General features: G+C 41.8%; 3 protein-coding genes across 3 annotated transcripts; 2 read left to right on the top strand and 1 right to left on the bottom strand.

Annotated features, from left to right (window-relative positions):
* The first annotated feature begins 41 nt into the window (after positions 1 to 41).
* herpud1 (homocysteine-inducible, endoplasmic reticulum stress-inducible, ubiquitin-like domain member 1) lies at positions 42 to 7,398 on the top strand. Its single transcript, XM_084477383.1, has 8 exons — positions 42 to 395; positions 1,175 to 1,252; positions 1,720 to 1,797; positions 2,290 to 2,558; positions 2,697 to 2,807; positions 3,042 to 3,413; positions 4,928 to 5,018; positions 5,258 to 7,398. The coding sequence occupies exons 1-8, from the start codon at positions 243 to 245 to the stop codon at positions 5,468 to 5,470; spliced, it is 1,365 nt and encodes a 454-aa protein (XP_084333509.1). The 5' UTR covers positions 42 to 242; the 3' UTR covers positions 5,471 to 7,398.
* A 495-nt stretch (positions 7,399 to 7,893) lies between these two features.
* On the top strand, positions 7,894 to 13,641 carry cetp (cholesteryl ester transfer protein, plasma). Its single transcript, XM_084477382.1, has 17 exons — positions 7,894 to 8,365; positions 8,961 to 9,075; positions 9,530 to 9,661; positions 9,921 to 9,991; positions 10,081 to 10,168; positions 10,336 to 10,405; positions 10,485 to 10,545; positions 10,736 to 10,827; positions 11,048 to 11,147; positions 11,427 to 11,506; positions 11,943 to 11,993; positions 12,082 to 12,234; positions 12,608 to 12,675; positions 12,769 to 12,808; positions 12,963 to 13,035; positions 13,114 to 13,199; positions 13,316 to 13,641. Exons 1-17 carry the CDS (start codon positions 8,209 to 8,211, stop codon positions 13,391 to 13,393), a joined length of 1,515 nt encoding a protein of 504 aa, XP_084333508.1. The 5' UTR covers positions 7,894 to 8,208; the 3' UTR covers positions 13,394 to 13,641.
* Positions 13,642 to 13,769: 128 nt separating this feature from the next.
* Positions 13,770 to 14,665, bottom strand: anapc13 (anaphase promoting complex subunit 13). Its single transcript, XM_084477384.1, has 2 exons — positions 14,370 to 14,665; positions 13,770 to 14,162 (listed from the first exon to the last, which is right to left on the bottom strand). The coding sequence occupies exons 1-2, from the start codon at positions 14,466 to 14,468 to the stop codon at positions 14,037 to 14,039; spliced, it is 225 nt and encodes a 74-aa protein (XP_084333510.1). The 5' UTR covers positions 14,469 to 14,665; the 3' UTR covers positions 13,770 to 14,036.
* Positions 14,666 to 14,756: the final 91 nt, after the last annotated feature.

The following is a 14,756-nucleotide window of genomic DNA, read 5'->3' as shown; positions in this document are numbered from 1 at the left end:
GCATAACAGCAGACAGCCAATCGGCAGAAGCCACCGTGTGTTTGGAAACAACATTCCTCGGTGAAATAGTCGCGTGTCTGCTACATCCGCCAGCGTCAGCACCTTTGAATAAGTGTCATTTCAGTCGGATGAGTTCATATTCTTGCACCTCACCCGTACTCCCATCGTACCTGCTTACAGATTTACACATTGCAGCGAGTACATTTGATCAGGTCTGACTGGTCTGAGCTCGAAGGCGTAAAATGGACCGAGGAGGACTCCAACAAAGGGCCATCACGCTTGTGATAAAAACGCCCAGCCAAGCTTACGGGGACCAAACCATCGAAGGGGTTGATCTGAACTGGACTGTCAATGATTTAAAAGGGCACTTGTCAACTGTGTATCCAGACAAACCGGTGAGTTACCGACTGAACCGCTAGCTTAAAGGCTGGCAGAGCTAACTTTAATGTCCGATAGTTGCTCAATACGTAATGAACTGTGTAGTCCGCTGACAGTTACCAGTAAAGCACACCTTGTCCCAGCGTAGCACCCATAGCGGGCAAGTAAACATTGTCCTAATTAGCTCTTGAGTAAGCTTGTCAACCAAGTGATAAATGGATCAGTGTATTTGCCTTACATCATGTTAGAAAAATGAGATGTTTGTGTCTGCGACAACAACAACAACAACACACACCAGCCTCTTCTCACAGGCTGTTGATGGGGTTTGTTATAGCAATACTAAATGGGTACAGAGATCAAATGTTCTGCATCGTCTTAGAGGAGAACACAGTACACCATTGGTACACACAAGAGAAAAGACACCTGTTGGGTTACCTGAAGCAACCAATTGGGTAGGGGCCGAGCCTAGATAGAGCTGTATCCTTGTATTGTTAGTGTCTGCGTTTAAACACGTTTCTGGGTAAACAGATAAAACAGGTTTTTTTTTAACCGAGAAGGCAGAAATGACAGTCTAGAGTAATACCATTACTGTAATTGGTCAACATCTGTAACCAAAGTTTGTATGACTCAAGCAAACCCCTTCTTATAAACCCTTTAGTTTATTTCTATCTGATTTGCATTTGAAGAAAGTGGCCTTGCCACTGTCGCTGGTAGGGCGTTTATTGTTGTTTTCAACCCCTCTCTCAATGAGCCTGTTTAACTTGAAAAATATTTCTGATCTTTGTTTTCTAAACAGGCAGTGGGTGACCAGAGGCTGATCTATGCAGGCAAACTACTGCCCAACCATATTCACCTAAAAGATCTCTTCAAACAGGTACAGATACTTTAAAATCCTCTCTGGTAAGACCTTACAAAGAAAAGTCAACAAGTCCTCCTCCCGCTTTATAGGGTTCAAAATGTTGAACACAGTGATCCTATTTGATGCTTCAATATATTATAAATGGTTTTATTAGTAAGAGATGGAGGGAGAGAAGTAGAGAGTGTCACTCTTGCCAATGGCGCATACACAGAGCAATCCTACTGCTTAACTCAACAATTAAAGGAACAATAAACATTTTACTTACACTGTTGTTTTTGATATTACATCCACTAATACAATATATTACATCCACTAATATAATACCAATATATAAATAACCAATAAATAATTATAACTATAAAAATATAAAAGATAGTTTTGAATGGATATCTGCAGCTTACATATATTGTAGTCCTGCATGTGTTGGTGTGTGTGAGTGCCACATAGTCCTACTTATCAGGAGTGTCTCCCTCCTGTCCTAGACGGACTCCACTCCTACACTGCACCTGGTGTGTTCTATCAGGAGCCCAGCCGATAACCAGCTGGGCGCACGACCAAAAGTAAGTAGGACGTCTTTTATGATGAATGGTTATTAGTAATACAGGTTTCCCAAAAAGGGGTGTGGTTATATTATGGTTAATTAAAAACAAACAATTAAACATGTATTTAAAAGTCCCTCATTTAGATTTGATTAAGTAAATCGTAGCCTTTCTATGGCTGCCACCTCCACACGGTAGGCTACAGTTACAGTTTGCTTTGCAGACGTGGCTACTGAACCGAAAAGTACAGCTAGTCATATCCCTAACTGAAACAAGTTTCAGGTCACAATGCTTCTTGGTCCCTAGGCGAGTAAGGTAATACAGGGCTGGGCGACGAGGAAGTGGAAGAGGAAGTGATATATTCAATGAGGCGAGGACAGTGAGTGTGTCTCTAGGGATGTTAGATGCGTATTGCCCCATTGGCCTAGATGAACATGCATCTAGATAGATATATCCATTTGGCTGTGTAGATGGTGGTTGTTGTCATTCCTACCATACTATTTTCTTCTACAGGTCCGAGAGGCACAACCTCTTCATCCTCATCCTACGTCCACCTCCAGGCCCCCACCCATGGCACAGAGCCCTGTGGGCGGGCCCGGGTCCAGCCCGAGGCCTGCTTCAGCCTCTTCTTCCCCTGGTGCCAGCTCCTCCTCCAGAGCACAGGCTGCTGCCGGTCCCGACGTGGCCTCGGTCCCGTCAGAGCTAAGGCAGCGGCGGGCCACATCCACGGCTTCTGATTCAGCCCCAGTCCACAGAGCCACACCAGAGACAGGATCCAGAATGTGAGTCAGGCTTTTGTTTTGTGGAACTTGAATATGGTCCCAGACTAATTGGAATGCTCAGAAATCATTTTGAATGGTTTGCACTTAAGAGAGTCAGCCCAGGGATCTCAGTTTCTCCTCTCCATGGTTCCTCTCCAGGCAGGGCCCGGGGAACATGGCCCAGCCGACCTTCCCCACGTACTCCCTGTACAGCCCTCAGCAGCTCCTGTGGCTGCAGCACATCTACGCCAGACAGTACTACATGCAGTAGTGAGTCCTCGCAAAAACGCCACAATTTGGCAACGGAAATCTTTATTATATATTTGTATTATGTTATATTTGTTACAGACTGGATTGACAATCCAATTGTTGATCAATGAGATTATGACCCCCCTAACCCTTGCTTTGGCTGACCAATGAGATTATGACCCCCTAACCCTTGCTTTGGCTGACCAATGAGATTATTACCCCCCTAACCCTTGCTTTCCTGTGTTCCACCAATAGCCACGCGGCGATGGCGGCGGCAGGTTCCACATCGCTGGCGCCAGCTGCCACCCCTGCGCTGCACCCCCCCGTTCTCGCTCACCAAGCACCCGTCCCCGCCCACTTACCCAATCCAAATCCAATCGATAACCTCCCGGCCAATCAGAATCCGGCACCGGATGCGCCTTTCATCAACCCTGGCGCTGCCAATCAAAACATGCGAATGAACGCACAGGGAGGGGCGGTGATGGAGGACGAGGAGGAGGTGGAGCGTGATTGGCTGGACTGGATATACTCGGCCGCCCGATTGGGCGTCTTGCTCATGATCGTGTACTTCAACTCCAGCCTGAGTCGCTTTATGCTGGTGATGGGCGCCCTTGTACTGATGTACCTGTGAGTATCTCGTCCTTTAACCTGAAGGGACTATAACTCACAACACAACTCCTACCCAACCGGTCCATTGAGTCTAGCATACAACGTAAAGGTTTACATATATGCTTTGGTTAATTTGTGAGCCAACCCCGAGGTAAACATCTGTGTAGCAGCAGGATGTGGGTGGATCCTGTAACTTCCCTTTCTTAAATATGAAATTCAACTGCATTTCTGGCCCAATGGATTATGAATAACTTTAAACAATAATCTGTCAAGATTGATTTTGATTTTGTGTGTGTGTGTGTGTGTGTGTGGGGCAGTTGACCAAGAAACCTGTTTAGGATACATACAGTCACAAAATGTTAGTTTTGCTGACGGCACACACTCATTTAATGGTGACTGCTCAATAGTTGAAAAACCGCTCTTGAGATACAGAAAATGAGTTCCTTCGTCATGGGGAATTGTTAGCCTTCAAAGTCAATGGAATTTCACACTTTATGTTCTGTCTCCATCCCTTATTTGTCACATTCTCAGCATAACATTTGTTATTCATCCCCTTTAAATTGTGACATGTGACTATTATTTAATTATTTAAAACACCCATCATAAAATGCTAATATTTAGCAATGCAACTGAATGTGGCACAAACAAACATGTTAGAGACCTGCTGGGGGCACTGCTGGGAGAGCAGTGGATCCACCCTGAGTCAATACATTACAGGATGAAATCCATGGCTAAAGAACCAGAGGGAAGAAACCCTGACAAGGAACATGGCTACACATTCAATAATGCAAAATATCATGAAAAGCTCAATTGAGAGCAGTAGAAAAGACTAAACAATACTGTTGCAACATTCATGCAGTACAGTAAAAGTGTTCTTTTCCACACATGGCCTATTCTCACACACTGTGTGTGTGTGTGTGTGTGTGTGTGTGTGTGTGTGTGTGTGTGTGTGTGTGTGTGTGTGTGTGTGTGTGTGTGTGTGTGTGTGTGTGTGTGTGTGTGTGTGTGTGCGTCAAGGTCACAGCCTTATCTGTGTGAGTATGCGTGGTGGTCTGGTGGTCTGTGTTGTTAATGATTACCTCCACCTGGTCGCTGTCAGCGGTCAGACCAGAAGCGGCCTCTATTTAATTTCTTTGTTAATAAATAGCCTTCCTCATTTTCTTTTCTCTCTCTCTCTCTCTCTCTCTCTCTCTCTCTCTCTCTCTCTCTCTTCTCTCTCTCTCTCTCTCTCTCTCTCTCTCTCTCTCTCTCTCTCTCATCTCTCTCTCTCTCTCTTCCCCCCACCTCCCTTTTCACCGGAATGTGAACAATGGGGATTGGAACCATGTCAAAAATGTGTTGAAGAAAACAGTGGCTGCTGAAAGCCTTTGCTTTTAGATAACAAACTCAACCCTTTTTTGTAGATATTCAGTCAGGGGTAGCTTTTGAGAGGCAGAAAAAGAAATAGTTTAATAAAAAAATGTATAAATACATTCATAAAAATATACAGAGATGAAATGACTCATCACAGTTTGGTGTTCCCCTCCCCGCAGCCATACAGCTGGCTGGTTCCCCTTCCGGAGACGAGCTGCCAATGTGCAGCAGCAGCAGCAGCTGGAAGCCCTACACAACCAACAGAACCAGGTTAGATCCATGGTGCATGCTGCTCATCATGTCCATGAGTAGTGCTACTTTTTAATCAGAACGGGAAAAAAATGTATGCCTGCAAAAACCCACAGGTTTTACTAAAATACCATCGTTCTTCTGTACACTTATTGCACTAAACCAACCATGACTGTCTGTTAAGGTGTCTCATAAAGGTTGAAATAATAAAAAGGCATTTTTGTTAATCCTCTCCATTCTGATTTGCTTTCTCTGGCCAGGCAGTGGAAGAGCCTGCCGACGTAGAGAGGGAGGAGCCTGTCCAGGCAGGGGAGGAGCCTGTCCAGGCAGGGGCGGCCCCAGAAGAGCAGGGCCCCATGGCCGCCGTGCCGGTGCCTCCGTACAGGGTGTCTGTGGCGTGGACGGCCTGGGTGTTCTTCAAGTCCTTCTTCTCCTCACTCGTACCGGAGGCACCACGAGGTATCGCCAACTAACCGTCAGCATCAACCCCCGGACGGTCCGCACTCCTTTCCAATGGACTGAAACATGCTGAAGGAGCCATGGCGTGTTTTAGAAAAAGTCACTTTTTAGATCCTCATGCAGTGAAAATGATCCTAAAAGGACCCACTTCAACGGGACAAATTGGTACACGGGAAACCTATCGTTGTGAGAGGATCAACGAATACGCTGTCATGCCAGCAATAATCAGTAAACCACGAGCCCTAGATCAGTGGAGAATATAAAAACGTGGGACACAGAACAGCTTTGTGTAAGCGATGCATACCTCTTTTTGCTACGATCAATGAGATGCCAACAGATGGCAGCACAGAGCTTTAGTATCTGTGCAGGATTTACTTCTGTTGGTTTGGTGGTGTTCAGCTAGAAGTCGTCTTCCTTTTGAAACATGTTCATGTCTGCTATAGGCCATGTGGGTCTTTTTTTTTTATAATGGCGAATACTGTACACATTAACCATCGAAAAATGACATTGATGTTGTGTATTTGAAGTCAAAACTAACCCTAAAACAGAAGGATCCTGTTACGGCCTTGTCTTCAGAATATAATACTCCTATGTTAACTGTTATCGAAACCTTGATCGACAGGGCCAATTAGCTTCCATTTAAGTGATGACTCTTGGTGTTATCATGTAGAGACATGTTATCTGCTACCTAATAGCAGCATATGACAGCAGCTCTAGTGTTCGTCTAGCAACAAACCATGCCTCTAGTCACCAATACTGGCCCTGGACATGGTAGGTCCTATGGCATTCTTCTTGATCTTGGTCATTCACTTTTATTTATTATTTCAACAGAATAGAATCATCCTTTCATATCTTACCAATATTTTATGTTGTTGGATATGTCAACTGTGTGTAAGATTTCGGTCCAATCTTAAACTCTGAAGACATTTGTTTTTTCAATTGTGTTTAAGACATACATGTCTGTATGTAACAATTGGTTGAAACGTATCAGACATATGACCTACAGAAGATAATATGCTTTGACCAGCCTTAAAAAAAGAAACTTTTCATGAATTTATTTTGCTCATAAATATGATTCTTAAGGTATCTACCAAAACGTGATTGTGACCAAACACAGGCTTAAGCACTTTCTGTTTCTGCCAAATGCTGTGGTTTGTACATATATAAATACTGTGTGTAATTTTTATATTGGCATAAACAAGAAAGAAATGATGTACACCTAATATAAGGATGATAATATTAATGTATCTTCACACAGCACTTTACACCATGTATTCTTCTTATGCAAGTTTTTCTGGAGAGTTCTAACCTGACATCAGTTTAAATTTATTTAGAGTAGAGCGGATCATGAGATTTTATCTAAAATAAAAGGTTAAAAACTGGACCACGCTCAATAAAGTTATACATAATCTTGTTATGATACTTGGATAGAACAGAACCAGCTCTCATGTGATATGATATGGTTGAGCTAGAGGTTAAGCTAGTGGTACGCACACACGCCAAGTAAACAGAAACCTGAAGGTTATCGATTGTGTTCTTTATGCAGACAGGACACTTTTAAGAATCAAAACGGACCTTGCTTTACCTAAAAGTCGACTGTTTCGTGAGTGCCTCCATCTGTCAGATACGTGATTTTTATTTGGTTGTAATCCGAGTCGATGTCACTTAGTTCTGCTTTTTAAAAGCCTTTCAAGGTCGATTTTAATTTAATAACATGAAAATAATTTGTGAAAATAGTCAGTCTCAAGAGTTTAAACATGGTTTTGGACCATTTCATAAATTAAGTAAGTGTTTTTTCAACTTTATTGTATTTTTTATTTTCTCTGTTTTGCCATGTACATTGTAAATGCTAATCAATTATTCAGTTTTCGCTGTCCCGTTGGGGTTGCAATTTTCATGGATGGGGGCTGGGTAATAATGATGCAATAAATGTTGTGTTGAAAGGAAATTAACTTTGTTTGTTCTTTTTGTTTACTCTAAATGTGTGGAAAAAATAGCAAATTGAATAGCTTACAGCAAGGCAGTGTGTTTGTTGACTGTTGTAATATTAGACATTAACCATGTCTTATATTAACATTAATAATATTCATATATATTTGCATGATTGCATGATTTGCATGATTGCTTCACAATCAATATAACAGCTGTTAATGCTGACCATGAAATAAAAGCAGCACACACACACACAGACACACACGGTGGGGTTATCTTGCATCATGGGTCAATTCGATGGCCACATACACAAACATCTGTGAGGGCTTTAAACTGTCCTATTGTTCTAACATTACTGGCACTCTCATCAAACCTTTTGTCTTTTATTATTTAGTTGTATTTGTTTCCATGGTAGTCTCTTCTTTGACTGTACCTTCATTTCCCTATCTTCCCCTCTGCCTCAGCTGTTTGTTCTACCCTCCTATGAGCAACCCTACAACCCAAAGTCCAGTAAACCCAATGAGAGGGAACAGGGAAGAGTCCATACCACACATTTACCAGACGGTTGGGGGACGTGCTGTCAGGGAAGGGTTTTTTCTTCCTTAGTGGTGTTTTTGTTTGCCGTATGAAATAATTATAGGACAGTCAAAGTGTTGGGGTTTTTGTAGCACGCAAGAGTGCGGCTGATAAATTGGCATTTATTAGTGAGTTGGGGGGGGGCCTTTCACAGAGTAGAATAGCAGACGCTAGGAGAGCAGTTTGGGAAGCTCTTAGTGTGTGTGTGTGTGTGTGTGTGTGTGAGAGGTCCCGCCATAACTTAATGATGCCTGGAGACTTGGTTCCTCTGCTGGTGCTGCTGCTGTGTGTCCAGACTGTGTGTGGAGCCTCCCAGTCCAAGGGCTGCCTGCCCGACCCGGCCTCTGCCTACCGCTTCACCGGGGCAGTCTGCCGCCTCACCTACCCTGCTGCTGCTGTCCGTGAGTCACTCAACAACCCTAACCCCTCTTTTGGTTGTCTTCCATTGCAATCCGTTATATTTTATGACTTTGGTTGATGCAGCCGTCCAATTCCTAAAAGGCTGTGCCTTTTGTGAGGGGCCTTTACCTGACCTCAGATGTGTTTCCAAGTGTAATTATGTAGGCTACGATGCATGTGTGTATTGTAGTATTTCAATGCTAAATATGTGTTCCTTCCTAGGTGAGTATACTTGTTGACATTTGTCCTGCTGTATGTGAATGTGTGTATGTGGATACACATTCAACAATATAAATAGATCTTGTGTACGTTGTTAGTGACATGTCGATATCGACTGCAAGACTTTGGTAGACAATTTTAATAAACGATTTGATCAAGGATTTTATAAATACATAGGTGGCAAAAGTTACTGAGTCATTCAGATCCTATGTTACTCACTCTGAGGCTGCTATGATGACATAGGATTGAGAGGAGTGATGGAAGTGCGTCATTAAATATTTCATTTTCAAAGGTTTAATATTAATAATAATTTGGCCTGCACAACTGAGGGGAGATCCATCCCAACCTAATATGTGCGCGTGTCTTTGTGTTCTACAGTGAATGAGAAGACCACTGAAGTTATTGAGGCAGCTTTCCAACACGCCAGATACCCCAAAATTACTGGAGAGAAGTCAATCCTTTTCATTGGCACAGTCAAATATGGCTTGGACAAGTGGGTGTGAACACACATGCACAGACACAACAAACAAGCTGTCTGTGAAACAAACAAACCAAAGGCTGTCAGTGTTTACTCATGATGACATTGCATGATGAATTTAAAATTTAAAATATTAAAATCTGGATTTTAATTTTTAATGTTATTTTAACCTCAAGATGCTATATGAAAGTTTGAAACATAAAATAATGGTTTTCATCATACCACTTTCTTGGTAAAGAAAACACCCTTTTACTCAAATTGATCAAAATGGGTTTAGAGCTTTTTGGAACCAAACTCTTCAAATGTTCTTTAATTCTTATTACAGCAACGCTGTTTCTGATTGGTTGCTGGGATGGGGAACAAGCCAAATCTAAATTAACCTACTGGGCAAAAAATATATATATACCATGTCTAGCAATGATTAATAATGGAATGATCTAATGATTTTGTTTTCTTTCCTCTTCACCAGTCTTGAGATCCACAACCTGTCCATTGGTCAGAGCGAGTTTGACCTGCGTCCGCCCAATGGCATTGTCATGAAAATCAGCAACGTGTCTGCAGTGTTCAGGGGAACACTTAACTATGGCTACGGCAGCTGGCTGTGAGTCTGTGTGTGTGTGAGAGAGATATTGCTAAAGATATTCATATTATAGTGATTTATATTCTAATCACAAAAGTGTGAATCTACAAAATTGTGGAACAAAGAATATTTGCTGGATATGTCCTGGTATCCTGGGTGTCTGACTCTCTGTGATTGTTTTTCTGTAAACAGGTCATTGATTCTAATTAGGATGATTTATTTGTTCCAAATACCCATTACTAACTCACTTGATTTCTGATTTCTCCTCTCTCTCATATAGGATGAACATCGAACATTCAATTGACTTTGAGATAGAGTCACATATCGACTTAGGAATCAACCCTATGCTCTGTGAGTGAGGTTTTTCCTTTCTCGATAGTTTTGGCTGGATATATGTTGTTATAATGTATTTTCCTCATACTTATTATCTCTCTCGCCAGACTGTGGTGCAGGGAAAGTGGCTGCGGACACCTCTGACTGTTTCCTGGACTTCCACAAGCTTAGCCTCCAGCTGCAGGGAGACAGCAAGTATGTTCACTCACAGCAGTTTGTGAACATTAGAGGTCTACAGAGTCATGTTGGAGCAAAAAAAACAAAAAAAAACTAGTTTGGATTCTCTAGTAGCTCACCTTCTATGTGCGGGGGTGTGTGTCTGTGTGTCTGTCTGTCTGTCTGTGTGTGTTGTTTTTGTGCAGCCCAAACTGGCTGAAGAAGCTGTTCACAGACTTCATCACATTCACCGTCAAGCTTGTCATCAAGGGACAGGTGAGCATGAACACAAATAAGGCTTACAATTATTATACACATAATTTCTATCTTGATACGATTTTTTTTTTTACTATAGATTTGTAAAGAAATAAACAAGGTGGCCAACATCCTGTCTGACTTCGTACAAGAAACTGCAGGTGTGTGTGTGTGTGTGTGTGTGTGTGTGTGTGTGTGTGCATACATGCACACATATATGTACATATTTATGTGATTGCTATGGTAACAGCTTTTACAGGCATGTTGATTTGTGTGTGTGTGTGTGTGTGTGTGTGTGTGTGTGTGTGTGTGTGTGTGTGTGTGTGTGTGTGTGTGAATTCTCTTTTACAGAGGCATTTCTCAGTGACGGGAGCATCAGCATGGACATAGGTGTCACCTCAGCCCCTGTTATCACCACCAACTACATAGAGTCATACCACAAGGTGCACACAACCTGGGTGCATCTGACCTAGGAACCAAACACAGACAATACCTTTCAACTGGGGAGATCACGCCTGAACAGCTAAATGAATGTGTGCTTTTGTGTGTGTGAAACACAGATTTATACTTTATGCGTGAAGTGAATATAACCACGCCTCTTTATCCGATTGGTCATTCTTTGACTTAACATCAGCATGTGACATGTTTCCCACAATCCTCCAGGGCCTGACGAACTACAACAACATCTCAGCGGTTATCAATGAGTCTGTTTTTGATCCAAGTCAGCTCACTGAACACAGGATGCTCTACTTCTGGATCTCAGGTCAGTTCTCATGTTTTGTTTTGGTTCAAATAGACTTGGGTTAGACTTGTTGGAACCAGATGGGTAATTGCAGAGCAGGAGACGTAAAGCTCTGTCATCATGCCATTTTACTCATGTGCTGTTGTTAGTCAGACTATAGCATTGCTGAAATCTCTCCCCACTAAAAGCCATCAATGGAAATACATGGGATTCTTACTTACAGGATTCCAACAGTATCTTTATTGTGTTGTTCTATATCTCTGCTGCTTGCTGACCTTAAGTGCATTCCTTTAACCCCAGACCAAGTGCTCAACCCCATGCTGGCTGCAGCCCACCAGGACCAACGCTTCCGCTTTGAAGTCTCAGGAGATGAGATCATTGTGAGACATCCTTCGACACAACGCCATCATTACCACATAGAACACAGTTCAGACAGGCGGACATAACGTGTTGTTATAGTAATATGCCCCGATTAACTATTTGAGGTAAAATACATTATACCTTATCAATTCTCAGACTGCTTTATCATGAACTCCGGACAGCATATTCCAGTAGTTATTGTTATAGCCTTTAGAAAGTTTGTAGATTGTGTGAATTATAATTAATTTTAATTGTAATAATAATAAAGATATAAATAAATATTATTAGTATAATTATAATAAAGGGTGAATGAATAATGGGTATTTTTGGCAGCAGGAAAGTCGTTATCTTGTCTACAGCTGTTCACTATGTCACTATTGCACACATTGATATAAGATATTTTCCTTTTGCTTAATCTTAGGTGGCTTACCTTTATGCATATCTATTGTATTCCAGGAGCTGTTTAAGAAGGAGCTTGTCAGTCCAGCACCTGCATTTATAGAGCAGGTGATATTCTGCATACTTTCATTTGCATCAACCAGAATGCTGTGTAAAACATTCTGTAAAACACTGCAATGCTGTGTGTGCATTGCAGTGTCTGGGGGAGAGCGTTCCTCCAGTACTCAGTGTGTGGAGCTTCTCCACCCCATTGCTGAAGACTTCTCCCAGTGGTACCAGTGTCAAGACCGAAGTGTCTGGGATGCTCCAATGTGGAAATCCTCTCACACCCACACTCTACTTCCAAATGGTGAAGACACCTCAATGGGAATTAGGGATGCACCAGGCTCATACTATGTATCCCTAACAACTGTCTGATGCTCTTTCACATACAGTAGATCCATAGTGGATAGCTCAGAGGGGAAAGTAAATATTACACATTAACCCCATAAGAATGGCCTCAATGTAGAATATTAGAACAAAGAATTGGAAATGATCGGCCCTGGATATCCGTCAATATGCATGTTCCTTTGCTCATCAATTTACACACGTTAAGGTGAATGCCATTCGCTGTGGGAAAAGTGGTACTGGTCCATCCATTATTGCAGTTAATTTGCATTCTGTATTGGAGGAGACAAAGAAACGTTGTGTATGCTAACTTTTTCTCTGTTTGTTTGATTAAGGGGGTTGAAGTGGTGGTCACCGCTTCATACTCTGAAAAAAAGCTGTTTCTCCATGGTAACGCCTCTGAGTAAGAACACTCCCCTAGGCTTTTATCTACTTAAATACCTGTAAAGTTTGTGTTCCATGTGTTTGCCCTTCGCTGATGACTTGTTTCCTTTAGAATCACTATACTGAAATCAGAGCTTCAACAGAACCAACAGGTACACAATGTTTTATTTTCAATGTGTGTGTTTCAATGTTTCTTTGTTTTGTTTGGGTGTTTTTAATGTGTTTTACCTTGGTTATTCAACACGATACCCACTTGATTGTTTTGTTACCGTTTCCTCCTTATGAAAACAAACCCTTCCTGTCTAGCGGCTAGATGCAGTGCAGCAAGAGTACTTAAGAGAGGCTGTGGAGAAGATTGGCATCCCAAAGATCCTGTCTGGTAAGATCCAGAGCCTTTTTTATGACAAAAGCCTATAGTTTGTTGATGTTGGTGCTGTATCTGTGTTTTTTGCTCTAGTTCTGGAGCCAGAGCTGACAAGGCTGTTGGACAAGCAGGGAGCCAACTTGTTTGATATTGTGAACCCCGAAGTGCTTTCTCAGAACGTGAGTTCGTAATCAGTTATTTGAACTTTGAACTTGGTATAATCACTGACATGAAAATATTCATACTGTTCAAATATTGTTTTTAAAAAACACCTTTCCCCTTCTTTCTGTGCTAGGGTTTTGTGTTGGTCCAGATGGACTTTGGTTTTCCACAACATCTTCTTGTTGAATTCCTCCGGAAAACTCTACAATAACAACTCTGGAGTTCATGTTAATAAACTAAACTAACTAAAGTGAATTTTAGGCATGTTTTTTTTACAGGACACGTGAGCTACATGTCATTGATTTGCAGTGATGGAAATTCCTCATGATTGTTTAAATTATGATTTACTTTAACGCTACAATTCTAAAGAAAGATATTGTTGTACTGAAATAAGTGCAGGGTTGATTGAATCCGACTTAATCAGTCTGTCTTAATAAAAATGACTTATTTTAAGCCCTCCCCTTTTTTTTGCTTTGCTTATGTTCTCAATCTAATACGACATATTGTGTAATATACATTACACATGTTTAGCTGGATTACAAACTAGGAAATTAGTATCGTTTTCTGATCAAGATTGTGTTTAGACACCTGCATTCTGACTTTATTTTTAACAATGTAAAACACTACTGTTCTATGATTCAAATCAGTACAGACTAGAGTGCACATTTTTGGGGGGGATTTAATGATTGAAAAAGAGGTCTGGCTTTGTGGTGTTGACATTTGATTTATTTCACGTGCTTTCAAGGTTACAATACATGACTTTTGGAAAATTCTGCCAACCGCGTGTGAAGAGCATGTCTGTGGGTGGCATGTTATAGAGACAAGACAAGACGTGACACATTTGATTAGTCCGTTTACGTTCCAGTGTTGTGGGTGTTTTCGTGAAGGCTTTGAAGGGCCAGGTCCGTCCATTTCATCTCTTGTTCTTTCACAGACTCTGTTGATCCGCCATTATCCTGCTCAGCCTCGGGCAGCTCAAACTGTTGCGGAACAAACACCACCAGAATTATGACTTATGTCAAATGAACAGTAACAAATCCCTGTGCATTCCCACTTCCTTGTCATTTCAGCATTATCCTACAAATGAATACACGTAGGCCTACCAAAAAGTGTTACTTAACAGGATAACGAGCACATTGGTTATTAAGATTAAGTTTGCATTACAAATAATTTAAATAAATAACTACCAGAGGGATAGTGACATCTTCGTACGGCAGTCGGTCTTCTCTCCAAGCATCATCGGTGAGGTCCAGGACCCTTCCATCTCGTTGAAATTCACTGTCCATCTTCTAAAGTTGGATACTTATGTTATTACAATGTGCCTTTAGATATTAATTGGATTAAAATATGTATCAAGTGTCCGTCAGAGAAAGGTGGATCAGCTGAAGTTGCCCATCACTTTCTTCAACCAAATGTCGCGGTATCCAGTCGCGGTAAATGTGCGTCATAGGAATCCGCGTCAATGTGCCATGATGCTTGCCGACCAATCGCAGCCGACGTTGTAGGGACGCTGGGTTTGTGGAACGCTGGTTGCCTAGCAACTGAATCCATAGTTACTAGGGACTGGTTGCTAG

The sequence above is a fragment of the Micromesistius poutassou genome (genome assembly GCF_964030765.1).
Source record: "Micromesistius poutassou genome assembly, chromosome: 13".
Lineage (NCBI taxonomy): Eukaryota > Metazoa > Chordata > Actinopteri > Gadiformes > Gadidae > Micromesistius > Micromesistius poutassou.
The sequence above is the reverse complement of the archived record's forward strand: the minus strand, read 5'-3'. Positions and strand labels throughout refer to the sequence as shown.

Excerpts from the sequence above, each read along its gene's own strand:
- herpud1 (XM_084477383.1), top strand. The coding sequence starts at position 243 with ATGGACCGAGGAGGACTCCAACAAAGGGCCATCACGCTTGTGATAAAA. Across the intron at positions 396-1,174 it reads CTGTGTATCCAGACAAACCG|GCAGTGGGTGACCAGAGGCT; the intron begins GTGAGTTACCGA and ends TTTTCTAAACAG. Across the intron at positions 1,798-2,289 it reads AGCTGGGCGCACGACCAAAA|GTCCGAGAGGCACAACCTCT; the intron begins GTAAGTAGGACG and ends TTTCTTCTACAG.
- cetp (XM_084477382.1), top strand. The coding sequence starts at position 8,209 with ATGATGCCTGGAGACTTGGTTCCTCTGCTGGTGCTGCTGCTGTGTGTC. Across the intron at positions 8,366-8,960 it reads CTACCCTGCTGCTGCTGTCC|TGAATGAGAAGACCACTGAA; the intron begins GTGAGTCACTCA and ends TGTGTTCTACAG. Across the intron at positions 11,994-12,081 it reads CACCTGCATTTATAGAGCAG|TGTCTGGGGGAGAGCGTTCC; the intron begins GTGATATTCTGC and ends TGTGCATTGCAG.
- anapc13 (XM_084477384.1), bottom strand. The coding sequence starts at position 14,468 with ATGGACAGTGAATTTCAACGAGATGGAAGGGTCCTGGACCTCACCGAT. Across the intron at positions 14,163-14,369 it reads AAGATGTCACTATCCCTCTG|TTTGAGCTGCCCGAGGCTGA; the intron begins GTAGTTATTTAT and ends GTTCCGCAACAG.